General features: G+C 36.1%; 2 protein-coding genes across 2 annotated transcripts; both read left to right on the top strand.

The window, feature by feature from the left end:
* The first annotated feature begins 5,536 nt into the window (after positions 1–5,536).
* Positions 5,537–6,724, top strand: LOC134839382 (proteasome subunit alpha type-2-like). Its single transcript, XM_063854912.1, has 5 exons — positions 5,537–5,588; positions 5,664–5,740; positions 5,824–6,079; positions 6,172–6,345; positions 6,423–6,724. Exons 1-5 carry the CDS (start codon positions 5,551–5,553, stop codon positions 6,604–6,606), a joined length of 729 nt encoding a protein of 242 aa, XP_063710982.1. The 5' UTR covers positions 5,537–5,550; the 3' UTR covers positions 6,607–6,724.
* A 118-nt stretch (positions 6,725–6,842) lies between these two features.
* On the top strand, positions 6,843–8,455 carry LOC134839433 (F-box/WD repeat-containing protein 9-like). The gene has a single exon (XM_063854980.1). It carries the CDS (start codon positions 6,932–6,934, stop codon positions 8,375–8,377), a length of 1,446 nt encoding a protein of 481 aa, XP_063711050.1. The 5' UTR covers positions 6,843–6,931; the 3' UTR covers positions 8,378–8,455.
* The last annotated feature ends 7,924 nt before the right edge of the window (positions 8,456–16,379 follow it).

Genomic DNA, 16,379 nt, shown 5'->3' with positions numbered 1-16,379 from the left:
AGTTCCGGGTCTGTTTGTAACCCTGGTACGGCTGCCGCCGAAGCGGAAGAGCGGAAAAATGACAAAAATTAAGTCTTAATAGATGATGATTATCTTTTTCAACGGCTAGCTTTTGAGATTCAGGGCGCGGACGGCCCGAGCATAGTATTTTTTGAGCAACCTTTGTAAGAACCTAAGCATATTTACTGAGAATCGCAGAGCAGGTAGCTTTCAAAACAGATTGTGAACGACGCTGGCATGCTCGGAAAAATAAATGACAAAAATACTTGTGACGAATTTTATATGTTACACAATTATAAGAATTTTTAAAATGTTAATTCAAACGTTTTCGCACTTTTTATGCATCATCAGCATTAAAAGTTTCTTTACAATATTTACAAATCGATCAAAGATCTGAAAAATTGAGAAAAATTGAGAAATTACAAAAAGATCTGAAAAATGCTCTAAACAATTATATTTGTATACTGTTTTTTCTCGTTTCGAGTTACGTGTTCTTATTGAAGAAACGTAACACGTGTCGAGTTTAATTGTAAGGACATCAAAACTTATCATCTCCTTTTTATTACTTTCACTTCCATATCAAGAAAATTCCAAGGATTTTGACTGGAATACGTGATGAAGGGACTCGTGACTGTAACCTCGGTTACTATGATACTTTTGACCGTCTGGAATACCTTTAAAATGAAAAAAAGTTAAAATCTTATTATTAGCGCTACTAGCTATCTAAAAATGATAAAATTTATTTATTTTCTTAGCTTTCCGAAACATTTTTCTCTGAGTGATCTGTTAGTCAGATCTATTCTTCTCGGTTTTACCTCCTCAATCGGAAAAATACAGCTCGGTTTTTATAGCACGGTTATTATTAGCTACTTTTTACTAACATCGGTCACAAGCGCTTTCAATTAAATGTCAATTTGATACAAAATCATTCATTTCAAATTGGCTGTATTGAAATGCAATACGTCACAACCGTCTAAATGGTGAAGACAAAAATTTTGCCGATAGTCTACTGCTCAGAGTCGAGAGCGCTAAATGCCATGCTTTTCGATGTCGATGCGCTTTTCGACATCGGATTTAATTGTAGTTCAATGGCATGACCTTACCGTAAAACACCTTTTTAAGGCCGCTGCCTTATTTTCGCCTTCTGTTGGCTGAACTTGGGCTCTATGGAGACCTCAAAGTAGCCAAAGCAGGATGAACTGTAACATGAAAACAAGCTGTATTTTGTGTATTTAGTAAATAAGAAGGAAAAATTAAATACAAGGTAGTCTAAGTGAACATTAAGTTTCCTGTTGAAAACTATGTGAATAAGCAGCCCTAAAATTTTGAACGCGAGAGCAATAGGAATTTCATAAATTCTTGAACTAATCCGATAGTTACGCCACGTAGTAGCATTGAGAATCTTAACGTTGTTTTTGAGCTGATCTTGCAGTTTTTCTTGAAAATATGCTGACTGAAAGTGAAACCTGAAAGCTCTGGTGGCAGTGAAATCCACTATGCTAAAATTATGAATCAGAAAAACAATTGGCTGAAGGAATAATAATAATAATAATAAGAAACAAGGATTTAGACATAAAGCCATGGGGCTAAAATGCCCCGCGTTGGGAGTTTTAAACTGAGTTTTATAGTTTCTTTGAGTTTACACAGCTAATGCAGCAGTTTATTCTCCATGTGCATGGGACACTTTCCTCATATTTACTGATGAAATATATCCAGAAAACGTTTTTGAGGCTTGATTTGAGTCTTTCGTATTTCATCGCAAACAGGTCTTCTTCTTCCTGAGTCTGTAAAATTTTGTTTGCTAGTATAGGTGTTCTGTGCCAGAAATTGCTTTTCGATTTTTCGTAATGATAATTTTTATGCGCTAAGTAGTAGCATTATTAGATGCCTTTTTTGCGCTAAGTAGTAATTAGATGCCTTTTTTGAGGGAACCAAATTGACCTCGTTTTGACCCTTTACTTACAATTGGCAAAATCAAGAAATATTCGAAAACTTTTAGCCCCATATTTAGTCATAAGCCTCTTGTCTAGGAATTCGAAACTCAACTCTGTGTTTCTTATATGAATGTTGTCGAACGCTAACAGGTACACAGATATCTTCTGATCTACAGGCTCTTCAACCTCTGACGATCTGCTCTTTCTGTGAACGTCCACTCGTCATTCGAGAAAGGTTATATCGTTCATATCTTTTTCTCAGTGTTTTCCAGCCTCGATTTGATTAATTTGATATGAACGCTTGAAGTTACAGATCTGGCAGTGAGTTGCAGTCGTTTATGGCTGCTATGATTTCATGTCTAGGTTCTTGACTTCCTCGTTATGAGTTTCCTTTGGTTACCACGAGAGTTTCTTCCATTTACTGTAAACAGTCCTTCAGTTGCTGTTACATCGTAGACTCAGTTTAAGGTTTTATATACATATAATCAAATTGCCACGTCGTCTTCTGTACTCAAGGATAGGAAGCTTCAGTATTTTAAGTCTTTCAGAGTAAACTCACTTGCTTAAAATTTGGTTTAGTCTGGGTGCCCTTCGCTGAACCCTTTCAAGCGCAACTTTGTCTTTCTTCAGGTATGGGTTCCACTATTGATTGGCATTTTGCAGATGCGGTTTTAACAAGTTTTTGAAGAGGATCGCCCTGATTTTTTTTATTGAATTCAAAAATCATTCTTTATTGAATTCAAAAATCATCAAGCTAATTTTGTTTTCTTGGCTTTGTGTTCACAGAAAAGTAATCTTGAGTCAGTGATGATTTCCAGGTCTTTCTCGTTTTCTACATTGCTCTAAGTTGATCTGCCATCCAGTGTAAAAAAAATTCCGTCGTCGTTGCACTTCCTGATAAGTTAAGTTTGACTTTTTGACAGATTAAACTTCATTAACTTCCTTTGGATCACGTTAAAAGTCAGATTCAGATCCCTCTGCAGTTCGTTTCTATCTTGTGAAAATCATGAAAGTCAATTCAGAGACCTCTGCAGATCGTCTCTGTCTTCCTAATAAGATTCGTTCGGCTGATAGCCCAGAAGTTGTAACAAGTTTGTTGGCCCTTGAAAAGACCAAAATCAACTGGCTAGGTCAGTGAAAACATATGTAGAATTAAGGTTTCTAACGTCAGTCAGTCGGCATTAGGTAATTTTTCTACTATTCGGCGCAGTATAATTTCCATTCGAAGTTATTTCTATTTTTAAGTGCTTTTAGATTTCAGATGATGTGAATTAAAAAAAACCTCTCAAAGTAGCTTTATTTCTGTTGCAAATCGTAGAGAACTGCTTGAGAACTTTCTTGGCTAGAAAAAAACGAACATTCATCTGCTTATTGCGCAGTTATTGTCCGTGCAACCCAAATTTTTGAAAAATGTTTAACATACAACTTCAACAGTAGTGTTCCAACAACAGAGCCTCAGGTACTCCTTGTCTTAGTTCAATCCATTCAAAAAATTACCATCCACCGGGCACAATGTAACATGTTCGAATTAAAAGCGGATCAGGTTGTGCTGATATGAAAAATTGAATGATTGTAATGTAGTTATTAAAAATGAAAGATAGCAAAATAAAGGCTTTAGAGATCAAGCAGGACAGCATTAACAGTTTTTTTTTTTGCTCAGCTAGTTATTTTCGTTTTGGCTCAAGTAGAAAAACAATAGCATTTTTGTAGAATATTTTGGTCAGAAGCCAAATTGTGTGAGATATATGAGATGCTGTTTTTATAGATGCAAATATATCTGTTTTTGAAGGAATTTTTCGTATGCTTTTGAAAAAGCTGTGGTGGCAGAGAGCGGTCTGTTTTGTGAAAATGATCGTAAGATGGATTCAGATGCATTGGTTTAGATATTGTGTTAAATGCATGGCAAACGAAGTTTTCTCAACTTCTTTCGTTGTCGGCGGCCAATTAGTCTTTCGTGTCACAATAAAACATCTTAAGATCAAGGCTTGTTTGCAATTGCTTGTAATTTGTTTTTTTTTCTGACTAATGTTGGTACAAGTTTTTGAACTTTTTTACTTTCTCAAAAACTACAGTCCCAAATTTGAGATTTTGGGTACAATGGAATAAAAAAAAGTTACGGAAAGCTACCCTGGTTAAGCGGTTTTGCCCTGATTTTGCCACAAAAAAAATTTGGCTCTCGGAAAAGTCAAAACTGATTTTTTGACCGTTGTTTTTTCAAATTTTTTGACGTTTCTCGAAAACTACGCTCCCAATTCAGAGTTTTTTTTCACTTGCAAGCACTGGTTGAGTGAAAATCCACATGCGTTAGCGGCTATGCCCATGTTTCACACAAATTTCACGACCCTCGGAAAATTAAAACATCTGATTTTTTAACCGGTTTTTGAAACTTTTCGACTTCTTGCAAAAAATACCTTCCCCAATCTGAGCTTTTGAGATCAAATCAGAGAATAAGTAAGTGGGTTTGATCAGATTTTTCTCATAAAGTTATCGTTCAATCGAACGAACAGTTCGTGTGAAGGTCCTCTGCGTAAGCGGCTATGCCCAAGTTTTTAACACAAACATTATGACTTTCAGAAAAGTCAAATTTTGATTTTCGACTGACGTTGGAACTTTTTGTCCTGTCGCGAAGGTTTTGGGTTCAATCAAATGCATGAGCTATGAAAAAAAATAGCAGGCAGAAAATGTGAGATTTTAGATTCAATCAAAAGAAGAACCTCCCCTGTATAAGCGACTTCGTGTAAGTTTACAAAAAGTTTTTGGCTCAGAAAAGTCAATGTTTTGATTTCTTGTCCGTTTTTGAAACTTTTTTTTCTTGGAAACAACCCAGCTGAATCTGATATCAAGGATTTAATCGCGGAATGAGAGTATGGGAAGCCCCGTGGATATTAGCACGGTCGCACTTTAAAAATTGTAAGAAAAATGTTTGTATTTGGAAAAATTCAAATTTATAATAGTTTTTTGCTATTACTTATTTTTTTTTGTTTAGAGAAACGATTAAGGGTTTGGGTGAAGTCCATTTTTAGAGTTTTTAATTTTACCCATTTCAATCTTCATCAGTAGAAAAAATTTGGAAAAAATCAAGCAGGTATCTCCAGCGGTAGATGGGCTCCCAGTACTAAATTGAAGCTGATTCTGTAGTTGTAAATTTACCAACTCTGGTTTTGAATTGTTTTTTTTTGTGGTTAAATGGGTTCGACTTATGTTATATAGGCTTATTCATTTTATGTTGCGTAGTTTCGCGGGCGAATTTTTCGAAGATTTTTGCCTGTTTTTGGAGAGATGGTTGTAAAAAAAATTTGATTCGAAACTTGAAATTTTTCATGACTACTGTTTACTGTTTCGTTTTCGGCTTAATACCCAGCCTCATTTCCTACGTTTGAGGTCCATCGAAAGCAGTGCGAAGCTCTGCTTCGCCTCTGTGTCAAAAATGTCAAAAAGTTTAGGTTCAAAGAGTTCATTGACACTTTTCCAACTTTGTTGGCTTTCTTTAATTTTTCATAGCTCAAATAAAAGTGAAACGCTTGGAAATCATTCAAAACATTTGTCTGCGCAACGATCTGGTTCGTCGGAGCATTAAAAACAGCTACTGATGATTTTTTTTTTTCAGATTGCAGTAATGAGTGAACGATACAGCTTCTCGCTAACAACTTTCAGGTAATAGCTAACAGGTGATCCATCTTTAGTTCTGAGAAATGCATGTATTAATTTTGTAATCACCAATCGCTTTAGCCCATCAGGAAAGTTGGTTCAAATTGAGTACGCATTGGCTGCTGTTAACGCGGGAGCACCTTCTGTAGCGGTTAAAGGTTAGGTTAAACTCTTTAGCTGGCTGTTAAACCATGTATATATATATCAATAATCGTACGGGAAAAAAAATTATTTTGCTTAGCACGCAACGGAGCTGTAATCGCTACTGAGAAAAATTTCAAATCGTGCTTATATGACGAGCACTCAGTGTACAAAGTTGAGCAATTGAGTAAGTCAATTGGCATGGTATACAGTGGCATGGGACCCGACTACAGAGTTTTGATTAAGGCAGCTCGCAAAAGAGCAGTGTCATACGAGCTCCTGTATGGAGAGGAGATTCCAACAGTGCAATTAGTTATGCGCATTGCTGAAGTAATGCAAGAATATACTCAAAGCGGGTTAGTGAACTTGAGCAAATTAACGATATTTTTTTCTCGTTGAGAAAATATGTTTTCTAAAGATTATTTTATCTATGAATTTATGTATTTAGCGGAGTGAGACCCTTTGGTGTGTCTCTGCTTGTAGCTGGCTATGACCGTGACAGAACCAATGGTAAAAAGGTGCCTGTTATTTTCCAGTGTGATCCATCTGGAGCATATTTTGCCTGGAAAGCTACGGCACTAGGCAAGAACCACCTAAATTCCAGAGCTTTCCTCGAGAAGCGGTTAGTTTACTTTTTCAACTTGAGTTTCGTCCTTACTTTTAGCCTAAATTAGCATTCAATTATTGAAATTGAAATAGATATCCCAAAGACACAAAAGAAGGCCTCGAACTAGAAGATGCGATACACACTGCTATTCTGACTCTGAAGGAGAGCTTTGACGGACAGATGGACCAGAACAACATTGAGATAGGAATTGTAGAAGAGTCTGGCTTCCGCCGACTGGACCCTTCTGAAATCAAGGACTACCTAGATACCATTTGAATGGAGTTATCCATCCGGCCAAGAGATGTGCGTTAGTGTTATCATTGATAGATCTGAAGTGAGAATTTTATGATGACTGTTGTATGATTGATATTGATATAATTAATTTGAAAGACAATGTTTTAATTGAGAGCAAAGCCTCGGCTTTCCTGCAAAACAGTAAGTCTTGAGCAAGTATTTACCACCGGATGAATGATTGATTTTAAAATGTTTTGTGTAATCAACTGAATTACGTTTAATATTTCAGAGTCCTATGAGTTATTTAAAGTAAATTTATTTTGTAGAATATTAGCAATCACTTTATTTGTATTTATCTCATTGAGTCATGGCTGAAGCTATAGAAGGCGAAGTTTGTGATGAAATCTTTAATTCGGGCTCAGTTCAAAGTTTACTCGAAGAGCTCATTGAATCGATATATGAAAATCAAGAACCAAAGCAAACCGACCAAGAAATGTACGAGCAGAATCTGATCGAATCTACTTCTAACGTACAAGCCTTGAACTCTGATTATCAATACAAAAATCAACTACATTCTTTTGGCAGTGAAGTAAGTTTTAACCTTAACAGTTTCGACCGAAAAGTGGCAGATATTTCGTCGAAGAACCTCAACATAACAAGCTTGCCGACTTCGATTTTGAATCGAATTTTCTATTACATATCCTGCAAGGATTTGGTGCTTAACGTTGCTCTTGTTTGCAAGAAGTTTCTGGCTCTTATCGAAGACCCGATTGTTTGGCGATGTCGTTTGGCAGAAGAATACAACAGGCCGTATCCTTTGCTTCCGTTAGACAGTGAAACTTTCAGCGATGTTCATTATTGGCAGAAAGCCTCAGTCAGTCAAGAATCGAATGCGCAAATTTGGAAAAAGGGCAAATACACTACGAAAACTTTCAAAGACGTTCATTTTTCAGAGATCGATTCAGTATGGCTTTCAACGGAGTCTCGCTTCGCTTTTTCAGGAGGAAGGGATCGTCAAATTGTACAATGGGATCTCTATAATGAGGCAAATTCTAGAAAGTTCTTGGGACATGCTGGATGGGTTTGGAATTTGAAAGGTTTGAATGACAGAGACGAGATGCTTGTTTCGGCCTCTTGGGATAACACAGTTAAGTTCTGGAATATTGAAACCACCCATTGTTTTCTGACTCACAAGTTAGGAAATGCCGTTCTCTCTTTGGCCCAGTTTGACAAAGGCGAGAGGCGAGATGTTGTGTATTACAGTTTGTTCAACAGGATCATCGGAAGTTTCGACTCACGATCGCCTGAAACGGGAACCACTATCTCGAAGACTGATCACCGGAAGGCTGTGTTATGCCTGCAAACTTATGGCCACAACTATCTCTTCTCAGGCAGTGAAGATTCGACTATAAAATGTTTTGACGTGCGAACAAATAGTCTTGTGAATCAAATCAAATTGAGAAACATTGTGTTGTCAATGTCGTGTAAAGATGAGATTCTACTTGCTAGCAGCAAAAATGGAACGGTCTTTTGCATCGATCCTAAAACATGTACAGTCTCTTACAAATGGGAAAATATGCATGATCACAATGTAACATGTATTCAATACGATTCAGGGGCAATAATAACAGGATCGGGAGACAAGAAAGTGAAAATCAGCGAGCCATGTGTGGGCGGAGAGGTTGTTCGCACTCTTAGCGATCACAACATGTCAGTCACTGATTTGAACTACAGAAATGGCGTTCTAGTAACTGCAAGCTCTGACCAAACGGTGGTAGCCTACATACCTGAAAAACTAGCTGAACTGGAGTAATTGTTAAAATAATTTATCAATTTGTAAAATATTAGTGTACGAAATGATAATTTAACTTCTGATTATGGTCAATTTATCTTACCGAGTTCTACAACGCGTTTACCATAATCTCATATCCGTCCTTACGCTTGCGAGAGCAAGTGTCTTGTAATCGGAAACAAAACTTCTAACAACTTTTACAATTATTCAAGAAATCAACTTGCTTATTGTTCAACCTGCATGCTGCTTCCCATTTGGTTTACAGGTAACGCGGTAAAGGTAAAAAGTCAGGGTTTTCAAGCTGAATTTCCAAAGCAATTAATTTTTTCTTACAAACAATGGTTTTGCATGTGATGCGAAGCTCCGATTTGCTTCTGTGTCATCATCGTTTCTCTTTGCTACCCTTTCTTGATTCGATGGAAAGATTGGTCATCTATATAATTGTTTCAGCCTTCGATCATTTCTGTTTGAAATAATAGCATCAAAGCTTCATTTTCAAATGCAGATATCGAAAATGGGATCTTGTTAACTCCCCCCCCCCCCGCCCCCCCCCCCCCCTGAGGTACCTTGTAACGAATCTCCCTCCCTATAAAAAAGAGCTGATCAGTTAAGCATATACGAATTTTGAACATTTTAACTATTCCCTCACCCCATTGCAATGGGGGGGGGATAGTTAACAAGATCCCGAAAATGTAGCTCGTTTAATCTTCATTGTAAGAAACTATTTTACAGGATTGGGGAGGTCTCTTAGAAAAAAAATGCACAAACAACTTAGAAGTACTAAAGTGAGTTACTTCAAAATCGTAAATACTGTAGTTTTTCTTTTGGAGATTCTTTTAGAGATTCTTTTGGATCAAAAGAGATTTTCAATGGAGTTTTTCAGAAAACTGGTTTTATAAGAAAGATCAAACAAAAAGATCAGCCCTAAATATTTTTTGTACTACAAGAAACAAAACCTCAGCCAAAGAAATTTCTGTTTCGGTTAACAAATCAGCAGCGGCTTGAAACGTTTTTATTGTTTACAAGAGGCGAAAATGAGTGTAGTTGCATTTTCGAGATAATTGAAATTAAATATTTGTATTTTTTGGAGAAAAACATCAACAGCTTATAATAGTTTTAATTACCTCATTTAAAGTAATCTCATTAAATGAATTATAGTCATAAGTATCATGCTTGAAAGATATGGAGCCACGCGCGTGCTTTATTTTGGAATATTTTGAGACTGCAAACCGATCAATGGTCGTCTTTTTGGATACCAGCACTAATACTTCAAGTGAAACAGTCTTCGTCTTAGAAAGGCTTTCGAGCAAGTTTGCTAATTTCCAAAAGGAGGTGAACGATTTTTACGTTTAAAAACTGAAATATTCAAAGTGGGACCAGCTACGGTGAAATGGATGGCAACTCTCCCCCGGAAGAAAGGCCCAATGTATGGCTGGGCTAAAATAAACTGTATAAAGTCTTACTTTAAATTGCTGTTCCCACCTTTATCATCTCTTGATGCCAAATCGAAGTCTTCAGCTGCCCTTTTCTCGAAACTGGGTAACTTTTTCATAGGTTTTTACACGATTAAAATTGAATTTGAGGCAAAAATATCTTAAACCAATTCAAAAACTATTTTGCGGAAGTTTTCAGTTTTTTATGACAAATAGTTCATCTTCTTTTCGAAAGTATCATTTTTGCTCGAAAACCTGTTTTTGCTCGAAAACATAAGAATTGTTATGTTACTCTTGAAGACCTTGGGGCAAGAGCTGGTATAACTGTTTGGAATGCATGTCTACACAAACTAATTCGTGTGTTATAAAACGAGTTCACCTTTTTCAAAAGGAAGTCGGCCAAGTTTGTCTTCAAATTTTGTGTTCAATTTCTGTTCTGTTTCAATCCCGACATTATTTCATTTGCAATAATTTGTAGAATTTCTTCGCGCATTTTCGCATACTGCAGTTTTTGCTTGGGTTATTTAAATGCAGCTTCGCTTCAATCAATTCAACAAATGAAATTTTTTTTTGGAAGAAAACTGGTGTCCTAAGGTTATTATGCTTATGTGCACTGTGATAGCTACTTTTGATTCTATTAAAATCTGCTGGAATTCAAAAGCTGTTCAAGAAAGAAGCTATAAACTGCCACATTTCGAAATGCCAGCAAACTTTTTGTTTGCATTTTTTTTTTCATTAGGCACTGAACTTACAGCGTGTCAGAAAGTCACGTGTCCCAACAATATGCTGGTTTTTCTCAACAAAAACTGATTAAAACATACTCGAAAATTTTCAAAAAAGTAAAAAGAAATGGTAGAAACAAAATTTAAATTTGAGCAATTAACTATTATAATAGCTAAAATTATTATAATAGCTAAAAGTTCGAATCTAGTTAATGAAGAATCTCAAAATTAGAAAAAAATCATAACAAATGCCTTTTCTAATACCTAAGTCCTACATTTAAAACCTAGTTTTCGATTTGAACTTATGAGCTAGCATTTACTGAAACAGTACATTTTGTGTAAGTATACTTCGATGTTTACCTCCAAAAACAATCACGTGAATTAAATCATAGAGTTCTCATCGGTGGTTCTCCACTATTTTAGTCATAAACGGGCAAAATGAGTGAGGGGACTCCTCTGTTAACTAAAAAAAATATCTGTGAGTCGATTTAGTGTCCACTAAACTCAAGTTATTTGTTGCTTATCAATGGACTTGCTTAGTAAACACACAATTAAATGCGCGGTGTTTGAAATGCAGCAGGGGCATCGCTATCATCTCACCTGGTGTCTGATTCCCCAGAAGTTCGGTAGTTTTATACACCATCCTAAAAGAGGCCGCCATCGCCGTCTCAAAGGTCGCGTCGAAGGCTAACGCGATGGCGCATGTGCGTTCCGCCAATTTAAAGTCAATGACAGTAACTGTGATGATATTTGAATAGCGTTTTGGGAAGTACGATTCGAAAATCCGCCAGTATGCATTTTTTTCCGGTTATCTTTTAATGTCTCAAATTCTCCGTCTCTCGTCAACTTTGATTTTTGTTGCTAGTTTTTTTACTTGGGTGAGTCTTATCCTACACTCCGGACGTAAATATCCATCGACGTATCCGTCGATCGCCTATGACCTAGCAGATAGGGTAGGAATTCAAGTACTCATAGGGGATACAAATGCAGCGATCCAATTCGATTCAGTGGCCTTTCCTAAATTGTTAATTCGAGGTTCAATAAAAAAAAACTATGTTGCGAAAGTTTTCAGTTTTTTATGATAAATAGTTCATCTTCTTTTCGAAAGTATCATTTTTGCTCGAAAACCTGTCGAATACAAAGAATTGTTATGTTACTCTTGAAAACCTTGGGGCAAGAGCTGGTATAACTGTTTGGAATGCATGTCTACACAAACCAAATCGTGTGTTATAAAACGAGTTCGCCTTTTTCAAAAGGAAATCGGCCAAGTTTGTATTCAAATTTTGTGTTCAATTTCTATTCTGTTTCAATCCCGACATTATTTTATTTACATTAATTTGTAGAATTTCTTTGCGCATTTTCGCATACTGCAGTTTTTGCTTGGGTTATTTAAATGCAGCTTCGCTTCAATCAATTCAACAAATGAAATTTTTTTTTGGAAGAAAACTGGTGTCCTAAGGTTATTATGCTTATGTGCACTGTGATTGCTCCTTTTGATTCTATTAAAATCTGCTGGAAGTCAAAAGCTGTTCAAGAAAGAAGCTATAAACTGCCACATTTCGAAATGCAAGCAAACTTTTTGTTTGTATATTTTTTTCATTAGGCACTGAACTTACAGCTTGTCAGAAAGTCACGTGTCCCAACAATATACTGGTTTTTCTCAACAAAAATTGATTAAAACATACCCGAAAGTTTTCAAAAAAGTTTTTAAAAAAATGGTAGAAATAAAATTGAAAATTGAGCAATTAAATATTATAATAGCAAAAAGTTTTTTGAAGTTCGAATCTAGTTAATGAAGAATCTCAAAAATTTTGAAAAAGATTCATAACGAATTCCTTTTCTAATACCTAAGTCCTAGATTTGAAAACTAGTTTTCGATTTAAACTTATGAGCTAGCATTTACTCAAACAGTACATTTTGTGTAAGTATACTTCGATGTCTACCTCCAAAAACAATCACGTGAATTAAATCATACAGTTCTCATTGTGGTGCTCCCCTATTTTAGTCATAAAAAATAGAGTGAGGGACCCCTCTGTCAACCAAAAAAAAATCTGTGAGTCGATTTAGTGTTCACTAAACTCAAGTTATACTTGTTGCTTATCAATGGACTTGCTTAGTAAACACAAAACTATATGCCCGGTGATTGAAATGCAGCAGGGGCATCGCTATCATCTCACCTGGTGTCTGATTCCCCAGAAGTTCGGTAGTTTTATACACCATCTTAAATTAGGCCGCCATCGCCGTCTCAAAGGTCGCGTCGAAGGCTAACGCGATGGCGCACGTGCGTACCGTCAATTTAAAGTCAATGACGGTAACTGTGATGTTATTTGAATAGCCTTTTGTGAAGTAAGATTCGAAAATCCGCTAATATGCCATTTTTTTCCGGTTATCTTTTTCTGTCTCTAAATTCTCCGTCTCTCGTCAACATTGATTTTGTTGCTAGTTTTTTCACTTGGGTGAGTCTTATCCTACACTCCGGACGTAAATATCCATCGAAGTATCCGTCGATCGCCTATGATCTAGCAGATAGGGTAGGAATTCAAGTACTCATAGGGGATACAAATGCAGCGATCCAATTCGATTCAGTGGCCTTTCCTAAATAGTTAATTCGAGGTTCAATAAAAAAACTATGTTGCGAAAGTTTTCAGTTTTTTATGATAAATTGTTCATCTTCTTTTCGAAAGTATCATTTTTGCTCGAAAACCTGTCGAATACAAAGAATTGTTATGTTACTCTTGAAAACCTTGGGGCAAGAGCTGGTATAACTGTTTGGAATGCATGTCTACACAAACTAAATCGTGTGTTATAAAACGAGTTCGCCTTTTTCAAAAGGAAATCGGCCAAGTTTGTATTCAAATTTTGTGTTCACTTTCTATTCTGTTTCAATCCCGACATTATTTTATTTACATTAATTTGTAGAAATTCTTCGCGCATTTTCGCATACTGCAGTTTTTGCTTGGGTTATTTAAAAGCAGCTTCGCTTCAATCAATTCAACAAATGAAACTTTTTTTAGAAGAAAACTGGTGTCCTAAGGTTATTATGCTTATGTGCACTGTGATTGCTCCTTTTGATTCTATTAAAATCTGCTGGAAGTCAAAAGCTGTTCAAGAAAGAAGCTATAAACTGCCACATTTTGAAATGCAAGCAAACTTTTTGTTGTATATTTTTTTCATTAGGCACTGAACTTACAGCTTGTCAGAAAGTCACGTGTCCCAACAATATACTGGTTTTTCTCAACAAAAATTGATTAAAACATACCCGAAAATTTTCAAAAAAGTTTTTAAAAAAATGGTAGAAACAAAACTGAAAATTGAGCAATTAAATATTATAATAGCTAAAAGTTTTTTGAAGTTCGAATCTAGTTAATGAAGAATCTCAAAAATTTTGAAAAAGATACATAACAAATTTTTTTTCTAATACCTAAGTCCTAGATTTGAAAACTAGTTTTCGATTTAAACTTATGAGCTAGCATTTAATCAAACAGTACATTTTGTGTAAGTATACTTCGATGTCTACCTCCAAAAACAATCACGTGAATTAAATCATACAGTTCTCATTGTGGTGCTCCCCTATTTTAGTCATAAAAAATAGAGTGAGGGACCCCTCTGTTAACCAAAAAAAAATCTGTGAGTCGATTTAGTGTTCACTAAACTCAAGTTATACTTGTTGCTTATCAAGGGACTTGCTTAGTAAACACAAAACTATATGCCCGGTGTTTAAAATGCAGCAGGGGCATCGCTATCATCTCACCTGGTGTCTGATTCCCCAGAAGTTCGGTAGTTTTATACACCATCTTAAAATGGGCCGCCATCGCCGTCTCAAAGGTCGCGTCGAAGGCTAACGCGATGGCGCACGTGCGTAACGTCAATTTAAAGTCAATGACGGTAACTTTGATGTTATTTGAATAGCCTTTTGTGAAGTAAGATTTGAAAATCCGCTAATATGCCATTTTTTTCCGGTTATCTTTTTCTGTCTCTAAGTTCTCCGTCTCTCGTCAACTTTGATTTTTGCTGCTAGTTTTTTTAAATGGGTGAGTCGTATCCTACACTCTGGACGTTAACATCCATCGACGTATCCGTCGATCGCCTATGACCTAGCAGATAGAGTAGGGATTCAAGTATTCATAGGGGAAACAAATGGAGCGATCCAATTCGATTCAGTGGCCTTTCCTAAATTGTTAATTCGAGGTTCAATAAAAAAAAACTATTTTGCGATAGTTTTCAGTTTTTTATGATTCATCTTCTTTTCGAAAGTATCCTTTTTGCTCGAAAACCTGTCGAATGCAAAGAATTGTTACTCTTGAAGACCTTGGGGCAAAAGCTGGTAAAACTTTTTGGAATGCATGTCTACACAAACACATTCGTGTGTTATAAAACGAGTTCGCCTTTTTCAAAAGGAAGTCGGCCATGTTTGTATTCAAATGTTGTGTTCAATTTCTGTTCTGTTTTAATCTCGACATTATTTTATTTGCATTATTTTGCAGAAATTCTTCGCGCATTTTCGGATAGTGCAGTTTTTGCTTGGTTTTTTAAAAGCAGCTTCGCTTCAATCAGTTCAACAAAAGAAAACTGCGGTCCTAAGGTTTTTATGCTTTTATGCACTGTGATTGCTACTTTTGATTCTACTAAAATCTGCTGCAATTTAAAAGCTGTTCAAGAAAGAAGCTATAAACTGCCACATTTTGCAATGCAAGCAATTTTTTTTTCATTAGGCACTGAACCTAAAGCTTGTCAGAAAGTCACGTGTCCCAACAATATTCTGGTTTTTCTCAACAAAAACTGATTAAAACATACTCGAAAGTTTTCAAAAAAGTAAAAAGAAAAGGTAGAAACAAAATTTAAAATAGAGCAATTAAATATTATAACAGCTTAAAGTTTTTTGAAGTTCGAATCTAGTTAATGAAGAATCTCAAAAAATTTGAAAAAGAATCATAACAAATTCCCTTTCTAATACCTAAGTCCTACATTTAAAACCTAATTTTCGATTTAAATTTATGAGCTAGCATATACTCAAACTGTACATTTTGTGTAAGTATACTTCGATGTCCACCTCCAAAAACAATCAGGTGAATTAAATCATACAGTTCTCATGGGTGGTTCTCCCCTATTTTAGTCATAAACAGGTAAAGAGAGTGAGGGGACTCCTCTGTTAAATAAAAAAATATCTGTTAAGTTGATTTAGTGTCCACTAAACTCAAGTTATACTTTTTGCTTATCAATGGACTTGCTTATTAAACACACAACTATGAGCCCGGTATTTGAAATGCAGCAGGGGCAGCGCTATCATCTCTTCTAGTCTCTGGTTCCCAGGAAATTCGGTAGTTTTATACACCATCCTGAAATAGGCCGCCATCGCCATCTCAAAGGTCGCGTCGATGGCTAACGCGATGGCGCATGTGCGTTCCGCCAATTTAAAGTCAATGACAGTAACTGTGATGATATTTGAATAGCGTTTTGGGAAGTACGATTCGAAAATCCGCCAGTATGCATTTTTTTCCGGTTATCTTTTAATGTCTCAAATTCTCCGTCTCTCGTCAACTTTGATTTTTGTTGCTTTTTTTTTTACTTGGGTGAGTCTTATCCCACACTCCGGACGAAAAAATCCATCGACGTCTCCGTCGATCGCCTATGACCTAGCAGATCGAGTATGGATTCAAGTACTCATAAGGGTTACATATGGAGCGATCCAATTCGATTCAGTGGCCTTTCATAAATCGTCAATTCGAGGTTCTTTTCTTTAATTGTTAGAATTGTCTCCTTCGGTGGTTCAATAGGGAGATCATGGAGCAACTCTTTTTTTAAGGCTTTTTAGTTGTTTTGCTAATTTTGTTCTACTTCCGGTTTGAGCTCCATTTCTCACTCTGATCG

The sequence above is a fragment of the Symsagittifera roscoffensis genome, chromosome 2 (assembly GCF_963678635.1).
Source record: "Symsagittifera roscoffensis chromosome 2, txSymRosc1.1, whole genome shotgun sequence".
In the NCBI taxonomy this organism is placed as follows: Eukaryota; Metazoa; Xenacoelomorpha; order Acoela; family Convolutidae; genus Symsagittifera; species Symsagittifera roscoffensis.
This window is presented reverse-complemented; position numbering and strand designations above follow the sequence as displayed.

Excerpts from the sequence above, each read along its gene's own strand:
- LOC134839433 (XM_063854980.1), top strand. The coding sequence starts at position 6,932 with ATGGCTGAAGCTATAGAAGGCGAAGTTTGTGATGAAATCTTTAATTCG.
- LOC134839382 (XM_063854912.1), top strand. The coding sequence starts at position 5,551 with ATGAGTGAACGATACAGCTTCTCGCTAACAACTTTCAG. Across the intron at positions 5,589-5,663 it reads TTCTCGCTAACAACTTTCAG|CCCATCAGGAAAGTTGGTTC; the intron begins GTAATAGCTAAC and ends CAATCGCTTTAG. Across the intron at positions 6,080-6,171 it reads CAAGAATATACTCAAAGCGG|CGGAGTGAGACCCTTTGGTG; the intron begins GTTAGTGAACTT and ends TTATGTATTTAG.